Source organism: Salmo salar, chromosome 25, assembly GCF_965601325.2.
Source record: "Salmo salar chromosome 25, fSalSal1, whole genome shotgun sequence".
In the NCBI taxonomy this organism is placed as follows: Eukaryota; Metazoa; Chordata; class Actinopteri; order Salmoniformes; family Salmonidae; genus Salmo; species Salmo salar.
Window position 1 is genome coordinate 16,797,967 of NC_138315.1, and position 15,484 is coordinate 16,813,450.

Consider the following 15,484-nt stretch of genomic DNA (forward strand, 5'->3'; position numbering starts at 1 on the left):
TATTGAGCAGGGCTAGAGGCTCTACAGTGAAATAAGACTGTAATCACTAACCAGGACAGTAATGGACAAGGCATATTGATATTAGAGTGAGTGCTCAGGACCTCAGACTTGGGTGAAGGTTTACCTTCCAACAGGACAATGACCCTAAGCACACAGCCAAGACAACGTAGGAGTCAAGTCTTTGAATGTCCTTGAGTGGCCCAGCCAGAGGCCGGACTTGAACCCGATCGAACATCTCTGGAGAGACCTGAAAATAGTTTTGCAGCGACGCTCCCCATCCAACCTGACAGAGCTTGAGAGGATCTGCAGAGAACGGGAGAAACTCCCCAAATATAGGTGTGCCAAGCTTGTAGCGTCATACCCAAGAAGACTCAAGGCTGTTATCGCTGCCAAAGGCGCTTCAACAAAGTACTGAGTAAAGGGTCTGAATACACCTGCATTGTTTGCTGTTTTAGGCTGGGTTTCTGTACAGCACTTTGAGATATCAGCTGATGTAAGAAGGGCTATATAAATAAATTTGATTTGATTACTTATGCAAATGTATCAGTTTATTATTTTTAATACATTTGCAAACATTTATAAAAAAACTTTTTTTGCTTTGTCATTATGGGGTTGATTTAATCCATTTCAGAATAAGGCTGTAACGTAATGAGGAAAAAGTCAATATTTTCCAAATACACTGTCCACTACAGGCATATCAAAGTTCCAGAGTAGGTGGACTCTGCTAGTTTTACAGTTATGGTGTATTTTACAGAGAAATTGGCATAGTAGGCAATCACAGCCCTCCTTTTACTTGCATCATTGGACATCCTATAAATTCTCAGCAGAGGATGGCCAAAAGTAGCAGAGATCCCACTCTGGAACTTTGGGTATATTATGTTCAACAATATCTTGAAAAATGTACCAAATCAAAAATTGTATGTTTATATTTTTTAAGTGTCATAATTTAATGTAAAAATGTTTTATTGAAATCAAGATACTACAGAGCAAGCGGTAAAGCTTCATATTACACCAATTGTTGCTTTGTAACACCTACAGATTAAACATTATTGTGTCTTGAAGGAGGCCAAAATGTCACAAATGGTCCAACCTCATTTATTTCTCAATTATGCTTTAACATACAAATGGCAAATATATGTCAACAATCCTTCCCCCAAAGGAACCTTCTTTGGATTAGATTATGAAAATCCTGTTTTGTAGTTTCGTGAGGAATCGCCCTCTACCCGAAAATATAATTCAGTGGTCTGTGAGCCTATCAGTGACAGGTCAGAAGGTCAGAGGTGACTCACCTGGAAGTCCTCCAGGGGGAACTGCAGCATGTCCCGGAGGACATCACTGAGGATCTGGGTCTTCCTCTGGACCAGCACACTCTCATAGTCCAGCGGCTCAATCACCTTGGGCTTCACCTGGGGAACAAACAACAAAACGTGCTCTGTTAATATACAGGTATTTATTCAGACACAACGAAGACAGAAGAATGTCATCATCCTCAGGCAAAGTGCCGTAAAGTACATTATAAGTCAAGGAAAAACCATAGCTGTCTGAATAGCTAGACAGTCAGTCGGAGGATTTAAGTCACCCCAGAGACTATTTAAAGCATCCCTTCTAAATCGAAGGAAAGGTCCTCTCTCTCTCTCTCTCTCAAGCAGAGTGGTGACAGCTCACCTTCAGAGAGACTCAGTCAAACCCAAGGAGCACTAAAAGTGGAAACTATTGTGCATGTGGAAAGTGGGCTCATTTACTCTAGGAATGGGGGAAATGTGGAGTAAGTGATGCCAGTATAGTGCTCTCCAAGGCCTCAACGGCCTGATTTGACAGAGCACAGCATCTCAATGCACCACAGATGTAATAACATCACTTTGCCATAGCGGAGTAGGATTTCAGCACTGAGGCATACATTAGGTAGCCCTATCAATTTTAAAACGCCGGTCCGGAGTTGACTGCTATGGAAAAGGTGGATATCTTTGTTTTAGGGAGGAAACTCTCAGATCTGAAGCGCAACATAAAACATGGCTGAGTCAGATTGTTGATTTCAGCTCAGAAGTGACAGCGGGGCCTGGTCAAAAGTAGTCTACTGTGGGAGACGCAGTCAATATTGTAAGTTGTGCTCAGAGAATCTGTAGCTGGCTGGGCCCTGTCCTCACACATGCTATCTGTTAGTCCAACCATGACGGCCCTTATGAGAGCTCCAGCCTGCAGCTTCCCACACAGACTACATCCGCCTAGCCTAGCTCACAGATGGGAGGATCATTATGACTTCACCTCACTGACCGCTAACACACAGCTCTGTCCCGTCACCGAGGAGCTACAACGCAACACCACAAGTAGGAGCATTGTTACCTAACGTACACAGGATGCACTGATCTCAAATATGAATCTTTGGGACGTCCCCTTCCAACCCATCTGGCTTTCTGATTGATATGATAACAGTTAGCTAAAACGTCGGAACGCTGTATAAGTCGACTTTCGGGTATTTTGAAAACAGCATTGTTGTTCATGTCAACATAATGCCTTGCGCAGATAGGAATGTTGATTTCTTTCCAGAGGAAAGGAACTGTAGCCTTTCCGTCTCACTTAACGTCTTCTGCTTGGACAAGTTGTACCACAACAGACAGTTGAATAATTACATAAGCTATGTCAGTAGCGCTGCTACAGACCACATCCATTAGTACAAATGAAAAAAGGTCCACTGAACTATCTGAATCACCGAAACAGAGGTGACATATGATTCTGTTGAATTCGTGGTAGGCTACATCACGGTAGTGTATACGACATGACAGATCTCCCCTCATCGAGCAGTAAGAACACAGTGGCCATATAGACACAGAACACTTGCGACGACCATGCCTCAACGCTCTCAACAGCTCCGCTAGAACTCTGAAGCCTGTGGTGTTTATCTCAGAGAGATAGTGAGGTGTGAAGTGAAGCGTGTTGCTAGCCAGGTCTTGGGGTTGAGCTCCAGTACAGTTTGCTTGTTGCGTCGACATCTGGGCCTGATAATACGAAGTATGATCTCAGAGGGAGAGTCTTGGAAATGGACCAGTTTTAAGCCGTGTTTCTAGCGGCCATGCTAATAACACAGTCTGCACCTATTAACGTTGACTGGTGAGATCCGTGTTCGTGTCCCAGTCACAGTCCAGAGGACCAGTGCAAGACAGTGAGGAGGAGGGTTCCTTCCTGGTTGCTACCAGCCTGTGAGGGATCATCAGACATTCTTCAGTTCGGAGGAGCGACGACGGCTTACGCATGAACACACACACGTACTCCGAAGAACATGTCATGCACACAAAAGTGCCCAAACATACCTGCAGAGAGGTGTCAGACGAAAAGCATGCGCGCACACACACACACACTCACTCTCATGCTCTGACACACTGAGACAAGAGGAGGAATGATGTCGGAAGTCACGCTCTGCACTCAAGCAGACAGGCCAGGTGAGTCAGGATATTACACGAACAGCTCAGCGTGACTACAGACTAACAGGAGATAACAGTCCGACAGACTACCTGTGTGTGTGTGTGTGTGTGTGTGTGTGTGTGTGTGTGTGTGTGTGTTCATCCTCTGTCAGCTGATAACTCCACATCGTTATGGTAACAGAGCAGAGTAGCTGATGTGTGTAGGGCCCCACACCTACAGTACACACAGGTAACCTGTCAGAGAGAGTTACTGTAAACCCTAGCTATATAACATCACAGAGCTACCTCTCCTGAACCCAGGTATTAACCTGTTCATCGCCTGCTGCATTCTTTGAGACCCAAACCCGCCTCTAAGTCAGTGACTGTTCAATGAATATGACAGTTATGTTCACTGTACATGGGTACACTATTAGCCCAAAAGGAGACAATACTGTTGGAGCCTCATTACAGGGATTTTCCCACACACCCTCTGCATAGGACACACCTGGGGGGGGGGGGGGGGGGGGGGGGGTCAGGTGACTGCTGCCTGATTTTACAACAGTAAGTCAACCATCAGCCTACAGTCGCTAACAATACTCTACTCACTAGGAATAAAAACACACAAAAAGCTTGTTGCGTTCAGTACATGGATTTGAAGACAACTAGTACACATTTGTCTTACTTTATCAATATCAGAACTACTGTCACGATATCACTTTTACCACCCCACAAGTCCTCATCCAACATGAAAATCATTGTATACATTGTATTCTGAAAGATCAGACCCCTTCACTTTTCCCACATTTTGTTACGTTACAGCCTTATTCTGAAGTTGATTAAAATGTTTTCCTCATCAATCTACACACAATACTGCATAATGACAAAGCAAAAGCAGGTTTTTAGAAATGTTTTCAAATGTATTTAAAAAAAACAAGTCAAATGAAATAACTTATTTACATAAGTATTCAGACCCTTTGTTATGAGACTCGAAATTGAGCTCAGGTGCATCCTGTTTCCATTGATCATCCTTGGGAGAGGTTTCTACAACTTAATTTGAGTCCACCTGTGGTAAATTAATTGATTAGACATGATTTGGAAAGGCACACACACCTGTCCATATAAGGTCCCACAGTTGACAGTGCATGTCAGAGCAAAAACCAAGCCATGGTTGGAATTGTCCGTAGAACTCCGAGACAGGATTGTGTCAAGGCACAGATCTGAGGAAGGGTGCCACAAAATTTCTGCAGCATTGAAGGTCCCCAAGAACATAGTGGCCTCCATCATTCTTAAATAGTAGAAGTTTGGAACCACCAAGACTATTCCTAAACTGAGCAATCGGGGAGAAGGGACTTGGTCAGGGAGGTGACCAAGAACCCGATGGTCGCTCTGATAGACCTCCAGAGTTCCTCTGTGTAGATGGGAGAACCTTGCAGAAGGACAACCATCTCTGCAGCACTCCACCAATCAGGCCATTATGGTAGAGTGGCCAGAGTGAAGCCACTCCTCAGTAAAAGACACATGACAGGCAACAAAATACTCTCAGACTATGAGAAACAAGATTCTCTGGTCTGATGAAACCAAGATTGAACTTCATGGCCTGAATGCCAAACATCATGTCTGGAGGAAACCTGGTATCATCCCTACGGTGAAGTATGGAGGTGGCAGCATCATGCTTGGGGGATGTTAATCAGCGGCAGGGACTGGGAGACTAGTCAGGAACGAGGGAAAGATGACCGGAGTAAAGTACAGAGAGATCCTTGATGAAAGCCTTCTCCAGAGAGCTCAGGGCCTCGGACTGGGGGCGAAGGTTCATCTTCCAACAGGACAACAACCCTAAGCACACAGTCAAGACAACGCAGGAGTAGCTTCGGGACAAGTCTCTGAATGTCCTTGAATGGTCCAGACAGAGTCCAGATTTGAACCCGATCGAACATCTCTGGAGAGGTCTGAAAATAGCTGTGCAGCGATGCACCCCATCCAACCTGACAGAGCTTGAGAGGATCTGCAGAGAAGAATGGGAGAAACTTCCCAAATACAGGTGTGCCAAGCTTGGAGCGTCATACCCAAGAAGACTCAATGCTGTAATCGCTGCCAAAGGTGTTTCAACAAAGTACTGAGTAAAGGGTCTGAATACTGCGATTTCAGTTTTGTTGAGGTTTTGTTTTTTGCAAAAAAATTGAAAAACCTGTTTTAGCTTTGTCATTATGGGATATTGTGTGTAGATTGATGAGGGAAAAAAATGAAATAATCTATTTTAAAATAAGGCTGTAATGTAACAAAATGTGGAAAAAGTCAAGGGGGCTGAAAGCTTTCCAAACGCACTGTAACTGTGGCTTGACATTTCGGATGATTGGAGGTTAAACGACATGTAATAACCTTATTGTTAAGTGTCTTCCTCCTCCTCTCACCGTTGATGAATTCCTGAGCCTACAAACTCTGCCTCATGACTAAAATCTCGCCTATTCTCAGCCTTCCTCCCACATAAGTGTTGAGGTTTTCCATATGCCTTTGTCAGGGACCATACGAGCCTGTTCAGCCAAACCACAGAGTAAGCATCGGATATGAAAATGTCTATTCACTGACTGGAGCCCAGTCATTTTCACTCCCTCAGCAATGACCACAGTCCAGTCCACTGCTGTACCAACAACTACTGTACAGTACAGCCCACACTACATTTTAGCCTGGGTGATAATCGTACATAACCTCCTAATTCTTCCTGTAGAGTACGTGTCAAAGTCAACTCCCGCGGGCCGGAGCCCATTCAATGCAGCACGGGAGGTTTGAGTAAAACATTTATTTAAAAAAAATTAAATACATTGTCTCCTTGAAATGACTAAAACCAAATCGAAATTATATTTGAACTATATTTTATATAGTCTCTACACAGGTTGCTAAGAAACACCAAATCGAAAGCTGGATAGTAAGGAAGCATAGACACTTCCAAAAATGACAGATAGTGTCCAGAGGGCCGCACTGATGCGCCCCGCAGAAATAATGAGTTTGACACCCCTGTTGTAGAGATTTGCAAATCAAACGCCTGTTGAGGGCTACCAGAGATATACCATAAACAATGGCTAGTGAGGCTCAGTAATAACATGGTTAAATAGTGAATATGATTTCAAACAGAAGGGTAACTATCCTTTATTCAAAACAAGTGCCTCTGGGAAACCTTTTGATATAAAATGGCAGTTCCACATTTGCACTAACCAAAGCCTTGCAATTATAGGACAATCAGTCCAAAGGAGTATAACATAGCTATTACTTAATCTCTCACATCTGGAGAGTAGCTTCATAAACAAACCACAAACCCTTGAAGAGAAAGAGTTAACAAATAGCTGCTTCTGGAGCCAAATCTTCCAAGTCCAACTCTTTACCCCTCTGACAGCTGTGTTTCCCCAGGCCTTGGCTCCCATCTCTCCCTACTCTGCACCTCTCACTACACTACTGCTGCACACTGGAACAATGGTGCTCTGTGATGCCTTTATATTAGATATAGTTGCTATTTCACTTTGATTAAAATACGCTGTTAAATGACCGTTTAGGACAAATCGGATAAAAAGTTCAACCTGCCGTGGATTAAACAGTACTTCTTATTATGCTTGACTTTTGAGCTTAAGGGGCAAATAGGGAACTTTTATGAGCGGTATACACCACAGTAATTACCCTCTCAAGAATGCAATTCACTGCCTTGGTCTTGTCCATGCAGCTAATTTAGCACCAGCAGAGTCCAACGTTCCTCTCCAGTGGCGCACACAAAGCACTTTGAAATGTGAGCCCGCACCATTGTGTAGAATAATTGAGATCTGATAAAAGGAGAGTGGATTTTTAGACTAGCCATGAAGCTGCATGGCAGGGCAAGGCCAGCTCAGAGCTTCCAAGCGCCTGACCTGCTTCACACAACAGTTATGCTACAAGTACGCCACAACAAGCAACACTTAAGAGTGCTACAGCTGTATATTACTCTAAACCATATCCTCGACAGTACTGCTGAAATGTGATGAACACAACCGTTTCAGCTCCTACTTCGAGTTTCCAAAGTAAACTTAAAACATGTGGTAAGGAAATTCAGTAACTTTTAGTGTCTCAACAAAAACCATGGCTAAGTAACCCCCCATGCCGTGACTTACCACCACCTGTGGCACCGCCTCCACCTCCGCCTCGGCTCCAGCCAAGCTCTTGTACTGCTGGGGTGACTCGATCACCAGCTCCTTCTTAGGACCTTTGTTAGCCCTTCCTTGCATTGTCAACAGCTGTGGCCACAAATCTCCTCACTAGATCCCAAAGAGCAGCAACAGGCAGCCAGCATGTCCAATGGAGAAATGCCTTATGCAGGGTAATGTTAGGGAAGTTCTCCAGAACCCCTATAGCTCTCTTCAGGCACCAGCTCCCCTCTCTGACTACTCGGTCCGAATGTCTGAGCCTCCCAGTCCTAGACTCACACCCAGGCTACAGAGAGAGGAGCCCCTCCCACACTCAGCTGTGCCTCCTGGCTGGGGGAGTTACAGCCTTCACACACACACACACACACACACACACACACACTCCTCCTCCTCCTCCTCCTCCTCCTCCTCCTCCTCCTGCAGCCTGACCCCTCACCATCCACCTGCATTCTAATGACAAAAGGCTGACAACGACAGACAAAGACGCATTCCATTCCACTGGTCTTCTAGTCCAACCAGGGAGTGTCCGGTCCACCGCTCCACGACTTCTGTAACACAGCTGCAAATAGAGCAGCTTCCCATTTCAGCATGAAGAACAACAACGAGAGAAGCAAGCGAGACTATAATAGACACGGAGACTAGAATAGTGTACCACCGTCAACATAGCCCATGTCATTTATTCAAGGAATTAAAAATAACATCTGGAGAATTCATATCTGACAGGATAGTAGACGCAGCAGCAGAGCGCTGATGAGGAGTGATTTTCGCCATGTCAACATCAGTTTAGCTGCTAGAATCGGCTCAGATTGAGTTTGTCGTGAGTACCTCAGAAAACATCTTTCACAAATCCTGAGTGACCCACATAAACTGCCATCTAAACAGTGAACACAAAGTTCGTTCTCTCCTGTTCCCACTCAGTTTGAAACTCTTTGAAACTCAGTTGGAAACTGATTGAAAGTCAGTTTTCAACTGAAGATGAACTCTTGGATTAAATTAAATGTGGCAATTTATTTGATGATACTAGTGACTACTGTCTGAATCCCTCATTTCCAGATATACAGTATGAGTAAACAAGTCACCAGTTTGTATCTGTCCATTGTATGTAGCGCTGGGATGTAATCTTTTTGTGTCCAACTTCCTCTTGGTTGTCACAGGGCCTTGCCAGGGCCTCGGACAAGGAGATTATGCTTGTCTCCTGTCTGTACGAGCCTCTGGTTGTTGATCCATCTGCCGGAGAGCCATTCCATGGCTGACATAGCCCTGCTAACCCACCTCCGTGTAGGGTCGACCCTTCAGATTCCTCAGTGGGCCACAGCAGGGAGGATGTTATCTTTTCGTGGTTGTGTCAGAGCTCAGCGTGAGGGCCTCGGTGGGGACTACAGCTGTTCCCATCCAACTATCACCTCCCCCCTTCTGGCCCCCACAGTTAACCCCCGTCCCACACTAGACCGCTCACGTGCTGGAGCCCCAGGCTGTGAAATGCACAACCTTCTTCCAGCCTCACCCAGGTTCAAGGCACAGAGACTCAGGGAGAAGGACTGGAGAACATGACAGGAACAGGATTCATGACAGGTTCCACAGTGGAATGAGTTACAAGTCTGTCTTCCTGAGGGCAACAAGTGTCAGCGCTCTCTGGGTTTAACAGAGCAGCAGTGAGTCAGAGTTCCTGTCTCTGATAAACACTGTCTGCAACGTCAATTTGGTGCAAGACTGTCATTACTCACACTATTAACAACCATTGCTCATTATGTTTTACAGTACGCATTTCCATCAAAAAGGACCCATGAGCACCATCATGTGAAATGTATGGGAGCATATCAAATGAAAGCTAAAGAGTCCATTTTTTGGGGGAAATGAAGGCATAGATTAGTTGGTTCATTTTTCTTACCTTCTGAAAGTTTAAGAAATATTGCCGTTACCAAAAACCCACAAATATTTAAGATATTTCCCTCATGAGGAACGAGGATAATGAAAGCTCACAGAAATAAGTAACGGTAGATCTACCAATTATAGTGATTTTACTGATTTTTGTTTATGAATTATTAAGTTGCCTAAATCCCTGCTGTTTCCATCTTCCCTGCGACCTGCCCTGTGTGAAACTGAAAGGAGTAACAGCGTAGCCGACGTTGCTACCATAACAAAGACTTACGCCGGTGGCAGTAACGTTGAGCACAGTGGTGTCGCTCTCTCACTGGTGAAGGATATTTTAAACAATCATTTCTACAAGCAGTAAGACGGCTTTGCTAAGAGTGTGCAAAGCTGTACTAAAGGCAAAGGGTGGCTACTTTGAAGAATCTCAAATTTAAATATATTTGGATTTGTTTAACACATTTTTGGGGTTATTACATGATTCCATATGTGTTATTTCATAGTTTTGAGGTCTTCACTATTATGCTATAATGTAGAAAATAGTAAAAATAAAGAAAAACCCTTGAATGAGTAGGTGTGTCCAAACATTTGACTGGTACTGTATGTATGCATGTATTTTTTTTATATTTTTTACTGTTGCAAGTTAGAATAGTAGAATACAAAAAAGGTACAATTTTAAAATGTGATATACACACACGTGGTATGCAAACCCGCAAATAACAGCGGCCCCTCATGATGATTTCAGATTTTTGTGGTCCCCACCCCCATCAAAGTTGCCCATCCCTGTTCTATGCACATGTTGTTGATAATAAAATGTTCTCCTAGCAGTTGCCAATAAAACAAGTCCTAAATGGAAGGGACTGTTTGTCATCTGTGGCCCCATGAAATCAGCTAAAACCAGCTCAATAACACAATGCATGCACACACTATTGAATAATATGCATCCACCTGTATTGTGAATAGACCAAGGCTACATCTTGATTTACCCAGATTAACAATAGAGATTTACCTTTCAGATAAATGTTTACCATTGTTGTTTTGTAGTCATTGTTTCTACCAGAGTCAAAATGATTGCTACAACTACGCCACATTGATTGTAACATGTATTCATTAATGCATACACGGCTACCTCTAAAACATGTAATAATATTGAATTCAATAGATGCCCAACGATTGAACAGAGCAGTAGCTGAGTTTATCTGTCTGGATCAAGTGCATTCAGTGACTTTGTCTAATAAGCCTTATTTTGTTGTGGTATCAAGAATCGTGATACTAGACCTGGTATTGAAGTCAAAACACTAGTGAGTAGAACAAAGCAGAGTACAGTTCAATACAGTATATTGTACTGTACAGAACTCTACTGCATTGTACTCTGCTGTGCTGTATTGTCCTGCATTGTACTCTGCTGTGCTGTATTGTACTCTACTCGGCAGTGCTGTATTGTACAACATTGTACTCTGCTGTATTGTACTCTACTCGGCAGTGCTGTATTGTACAACATTGTACTCTGCTGTATTGTACTCTACTCGGCAGTGCTGTATTGTACAACATTGTACTCTGCTGTATTGTACAGCATTGTGCTCTGCTGTACTCTGCTGTATTGTACAGCATTGTGCTCTGCTGTGCTGTGCTGTATTGTACAACATTCTGCTGTGCTGTGCTGTATTGTACAACATTCTACTCTGCTGTGCTGTATTGTACAACATTCTACTCTGCTGTGCTGTATTGTACAACATTCTACTCTGCTGTGCTGTATTGTACAACATTCTACTCTGCTGTGCTGTATTGTACAACATTCTACTCTGCTGTATTGTACAACATTCTACTCTGCTGTATTGTACAACATTCTACTCTGCTGTATTGTACAACATTCTACTCTGCTGTATTGTACAACATTCTACTCTGCTGTATTGTACAACATTCTACTCTGCTGTATTGTACAACATTCTACTCTGCTGTATTGTACAACATTCTACTCTGCTGTATTGTACAACATTCTACTCTGCTGTATTGTACAACATTCTACTCTGCTGTATTGTACAACATTCTACTCTGCTGTATTGTACAACATTCTACTCTGCTGTATTGTACAACATTCTACTCTGCTGTATTGTACAACATTCTACTCTGCTGTATTGTACAACATTCTACTCTGCTGTATTGTACAACATTCTACTCTGCTGTATTGTACAACATTCTACTCTGCTGTATTGTACAACATTCTACTCTGCTGTATTGTACAACATTCTACTCTGCTGTATTGTACAACATTCTACTCTGCTGTATTGTACAACATTCTACTCTGCTGTATTGTACAACATTCTACTCTGCTGTATTGTACAACATTGTACTCTGCTGTATTGTACAACATTGTACTCTGCTGTATTGTACAACATTGTACTCTGCTGTATTGTACAACATTCTACTCTGCTGTATTGTACAACATTCTACTCTGCTGTATTGTACAACATTCTACTCTGCTGTATTGTACAACATTGTACTCTGCTGTATTGTACAACATTGTACTCTGCTGTATTGTACAACATTGTACTCTGCTGTATTGTACAACATTGTACTCTGCTGTATTGTACAACATTGTACTCTGCTGTATTGTACAACATTGTACTCTGCTGTATTGTACAACATTGTACTCTGCTGTATTGTACAACATTGTACTCTGCTGTATTGTACAACATTGTACTCTGCTGTATTGTACAACATTGTACTCTGCTGTATTGTACAACATTGTACTCTGCTGTATTGTACAACATTGTACTCTGCTGTATTGTACAACATTGTACTCTGCTGTATTGTACAACATTGTACTCTGCTGTATTGTACAACATTGTACTCTGCTGTATTGTACAACATTGTACTCTGCTGTATTGTACAACATTGTACTCTACTGTATTGTACAACATTGTACTCTACTGTATTGTACAACATTGTACTCTACTGTATTGTACAACATTGTACTCTACTGTATTGTACAACATTGTACTCTACTGTATTGTACAACATTGTACTCTACTCTGCTGTGCTGTATTGTACAACATTGTACTCTGCTCTGCTGTGATGTCCAAACTTGTGAAACATGAAAACATTCATATCCATAATGATGCATTTCTGTTGCCAAAGTTTGTATCTGCACAGTTCTTCCACCAAATTAGTTTTTGGAAATGTTTTAGTGGAAATTGTGCATAGCCGTGTGGTTTGTTCAACTTTTAAATCAATGTTTTCTGTCTGGCATACATTTTAAAGTCAAAGCAAAGCAAGTCAAAGCATTATGTGGAATTGCCCTGATGCAATGCAAGGTCACCACATTTTGTTGACAAAATTCTTGTTTGGACGTTGACTCTACATAGCGAACAACCAAGTTGCGGACAAGTACAGTAATCTAGCTACTCCTACTGCTGCCCGCCACAATTCCATGAGGAATTTCATCAGACATCCTTTGAAACACCCACTTGTTCATTATGTCACGCTCTCAGCGGAATCCAAATGAATTACTGCGTGGTTAATATCGATTGTGACATCAAATAAAATGTTATTTGTCACACGCGTCGAATACAACAAGTGTAGACCTTACTGGGAAATGCTTACAAGCCCTTAACCAACAACGCAGTTCAAGAAATAGAGTTAACCAAAGATTGACCAAATCAACTAAAGTAAAAAAATATATAAAATCAATCAAAACCTAACAAGATATTTACATAACAATAACAAGGCTTACTTTAGTGGGTACCGGTACCCTGATAATGGGTACCGGTACCGATAATTAACAGCGAGTAGCAGCAGTGTAAAAACAAAAAAGGGGTGGGGTCAATGTAAATAGTCCAGGTGGCCATTTGATTAATTGTTCAGCAGTCTTATGGCTTGGTGGTAGAAGCTGTTAAGGAGCCTTTTGGTCCTAGACTTGGCACTCCAGTACCGATTGCCGAGCGATAGCAGAGAGAACAGTCTATAACCTGGGTGACTGGAGTCTTTGACAATTTTACATTTACAAAATCAGCATGTAAACAGTTGTTGAACAGTAATGGCAGTCATGCGGTGAAAGACTCCTAGATCCTGGATTGCACATTCAAACTAACACAGCACCCAGGACACAGCGGACTAATTGTATATTAGTCAAACAGAAACAACCAGATATCAGCTCTGATGCCTAATTGTTTAGTTATTCTATATAAAGGACCAATAACACATTAACAGTCCATAATGACGTTGATCAGAGAGCGGTAATGTGTTTATACATGGACAGGAGTCAGGATCTGCCGGTTCCACCCCCTGCTTCTATCTGCAGCAGAGAGAGATAATGTACTGTAGAGGACTTCAAAAGACATTCCCTCCCCCCTCTGCAGTGCAGCTACTGTATTCCCACACAGCCGTCAAGTCAACTACACCGAAGGGGGAAAGATTCTGGGTGAATTTGGGTTTTTTGTTCAGTTTCTACCGAGACCAAGAATCAAGCCAGACTTTAAGTTGAAACAGTGTATGTATGTATGTATGTATGTATGTATGTATGTATGTATGTATGTATGTATGTATGTATGTATGTGAGAGAGAGAGAGAGAGAGAGAGAGAGAGAGAGAGAGAGAGAGAGAGAGAGAGAGAGAGAGAGAGAGAGAGAGAGAGAGAGAGAGAGAGAGAGAGAGAGAGAGAGAGAGGAGAGAGAGAGAGAGAGAGAGAGAGAGGAGAGAGAGAGAGAGAGATACACATTATGGATGCAATAGAAAACAGCTCTGTATTTACTATGCAAGTAAATACAGAGCTGTTTTCTATTGCATCCATAATGTGTATCTGTATCTTTAAGATGTGAAATATTATTGGTAGAGTGTGATGAAACACAAAGCAGAGCAGGGACAGAAGTCTGCTACAGCTATTGTCATGTTTCATCATTACTGTTGCCCTTTATTTCCACCCAGACGTTTTATCTGAAGCACTCTCATTAAGAAGAAAGAGTTGCTTCCTCTGTTTTAGTCCTCTACATCAGTCCTCGACTTTTATTGAGTTTCATTCTGCGTCATCACTGAATCACCTTGTTATCCATTTCGGGATAAGGGACTTTATGGCATGAATGTAAATTGCTAGGGCCTATGACACTGCATCTGGCACTAGAGGACGGTTATCAAATTGTGTAATGATAGCAGTGCTTTCATTAGGACTTTGTTTCAGCTCTGTATACCAATGATAAGGTTAACGCATAGTGAAACACCCTCAACTAATCTCCCTCTTCAGATGATATAAGCCCTAATACAACGGCTGCCAGGTCTCAGTATGGACTGGTGTTTGCCTAGGCCAAGCTAGCCAGACATCCACACCGAGCCATCCCATTCCGGCCTGGACGGAGCAGGGCTGGAGGGAGCAGGGCTGGAGGGAGCAGGGCTGGGGCGGTGTGTTACATAACAAAGGCTTGATGCAATAATTGGGCCTTCTCTTCCCAGTAGGAGCCAGGGGAAAACCAGATGGGTGTAACCCTGGAATGTAACAAAACACACATCCCCTCTTCATCAGAACACACCCTTCCCAGGACCAGCACCCGGGCTGTTTTCACTCCAGTCCCCCCGGGGAGCTCCCAGGCGCCAGGTAAGATGGAGAATTCACACTGACTGCATGGAGATAAGGCAAATCATAATACAGTCAGTGTCAGTCCACATCTACGCCCACTGCTGCTTACGTCAGTACTGTATAAAGAGGTGAGAACAAGAGTCTCATCTCACACAAAGCAGCTGGGAAACAAAACATGACCACAGTAGGGATGGATACAGCACACTATGGCATTTCCAGCCACCTCCTTCCTGCATAGATACATGTACTATTTTTCACCCAAGGCCGAACGCAACGCAATTCTATCCAACAAATGTGTGGCCCGTCAAGTTTGAACAGCTGCACATCGATGTACACAATGTTTCTCTAGTCTAGTGTCTCTAGGACTTGTTGCCAGAGCAGATCATGAAGAAGCCTAGCTAAGTGCTGGAGATAATGTTCTAATATCCCAATCAGAGTGTGTGAGAGAGGGCAATGGAAAGCACCTTAATGTTATTAGCATGTCTGGAAACAACC

General features: G+C 43.0%; 1 protein-coding gene across 9 annotated transcripts in view; it reads right to left on the reverse strand.

The window, feature by feature from the left end:
• LOC106586262 (dedicator of cytokinesis protein 9) overlaps positions 1-15,484 on the reverse strand; it is a 122,673-nt gene that overhangs the window by 60,156 nt on the left and 47,033 nt on the right. For 7 of the 9 annotated variants that reach the window (XM_082968937.1, XM_082968935.1, XM_082968939.1 and 4 more), the window contains exon 2: positions 1,290-1,406. In XM_082968937.1, the coding sequence (XP_082825063.1) occupies positions 1,290-1,406 (117 nt within the window). Of the gene's footprint in view, positions 1-1,289; positions 1,407-7,522; positions 7,819-15,484 lie in introns of those variants that run through there. The other 2 variants (XM_014173355.3, XM_082968936.1) reach the window with 1 other exon arrangement.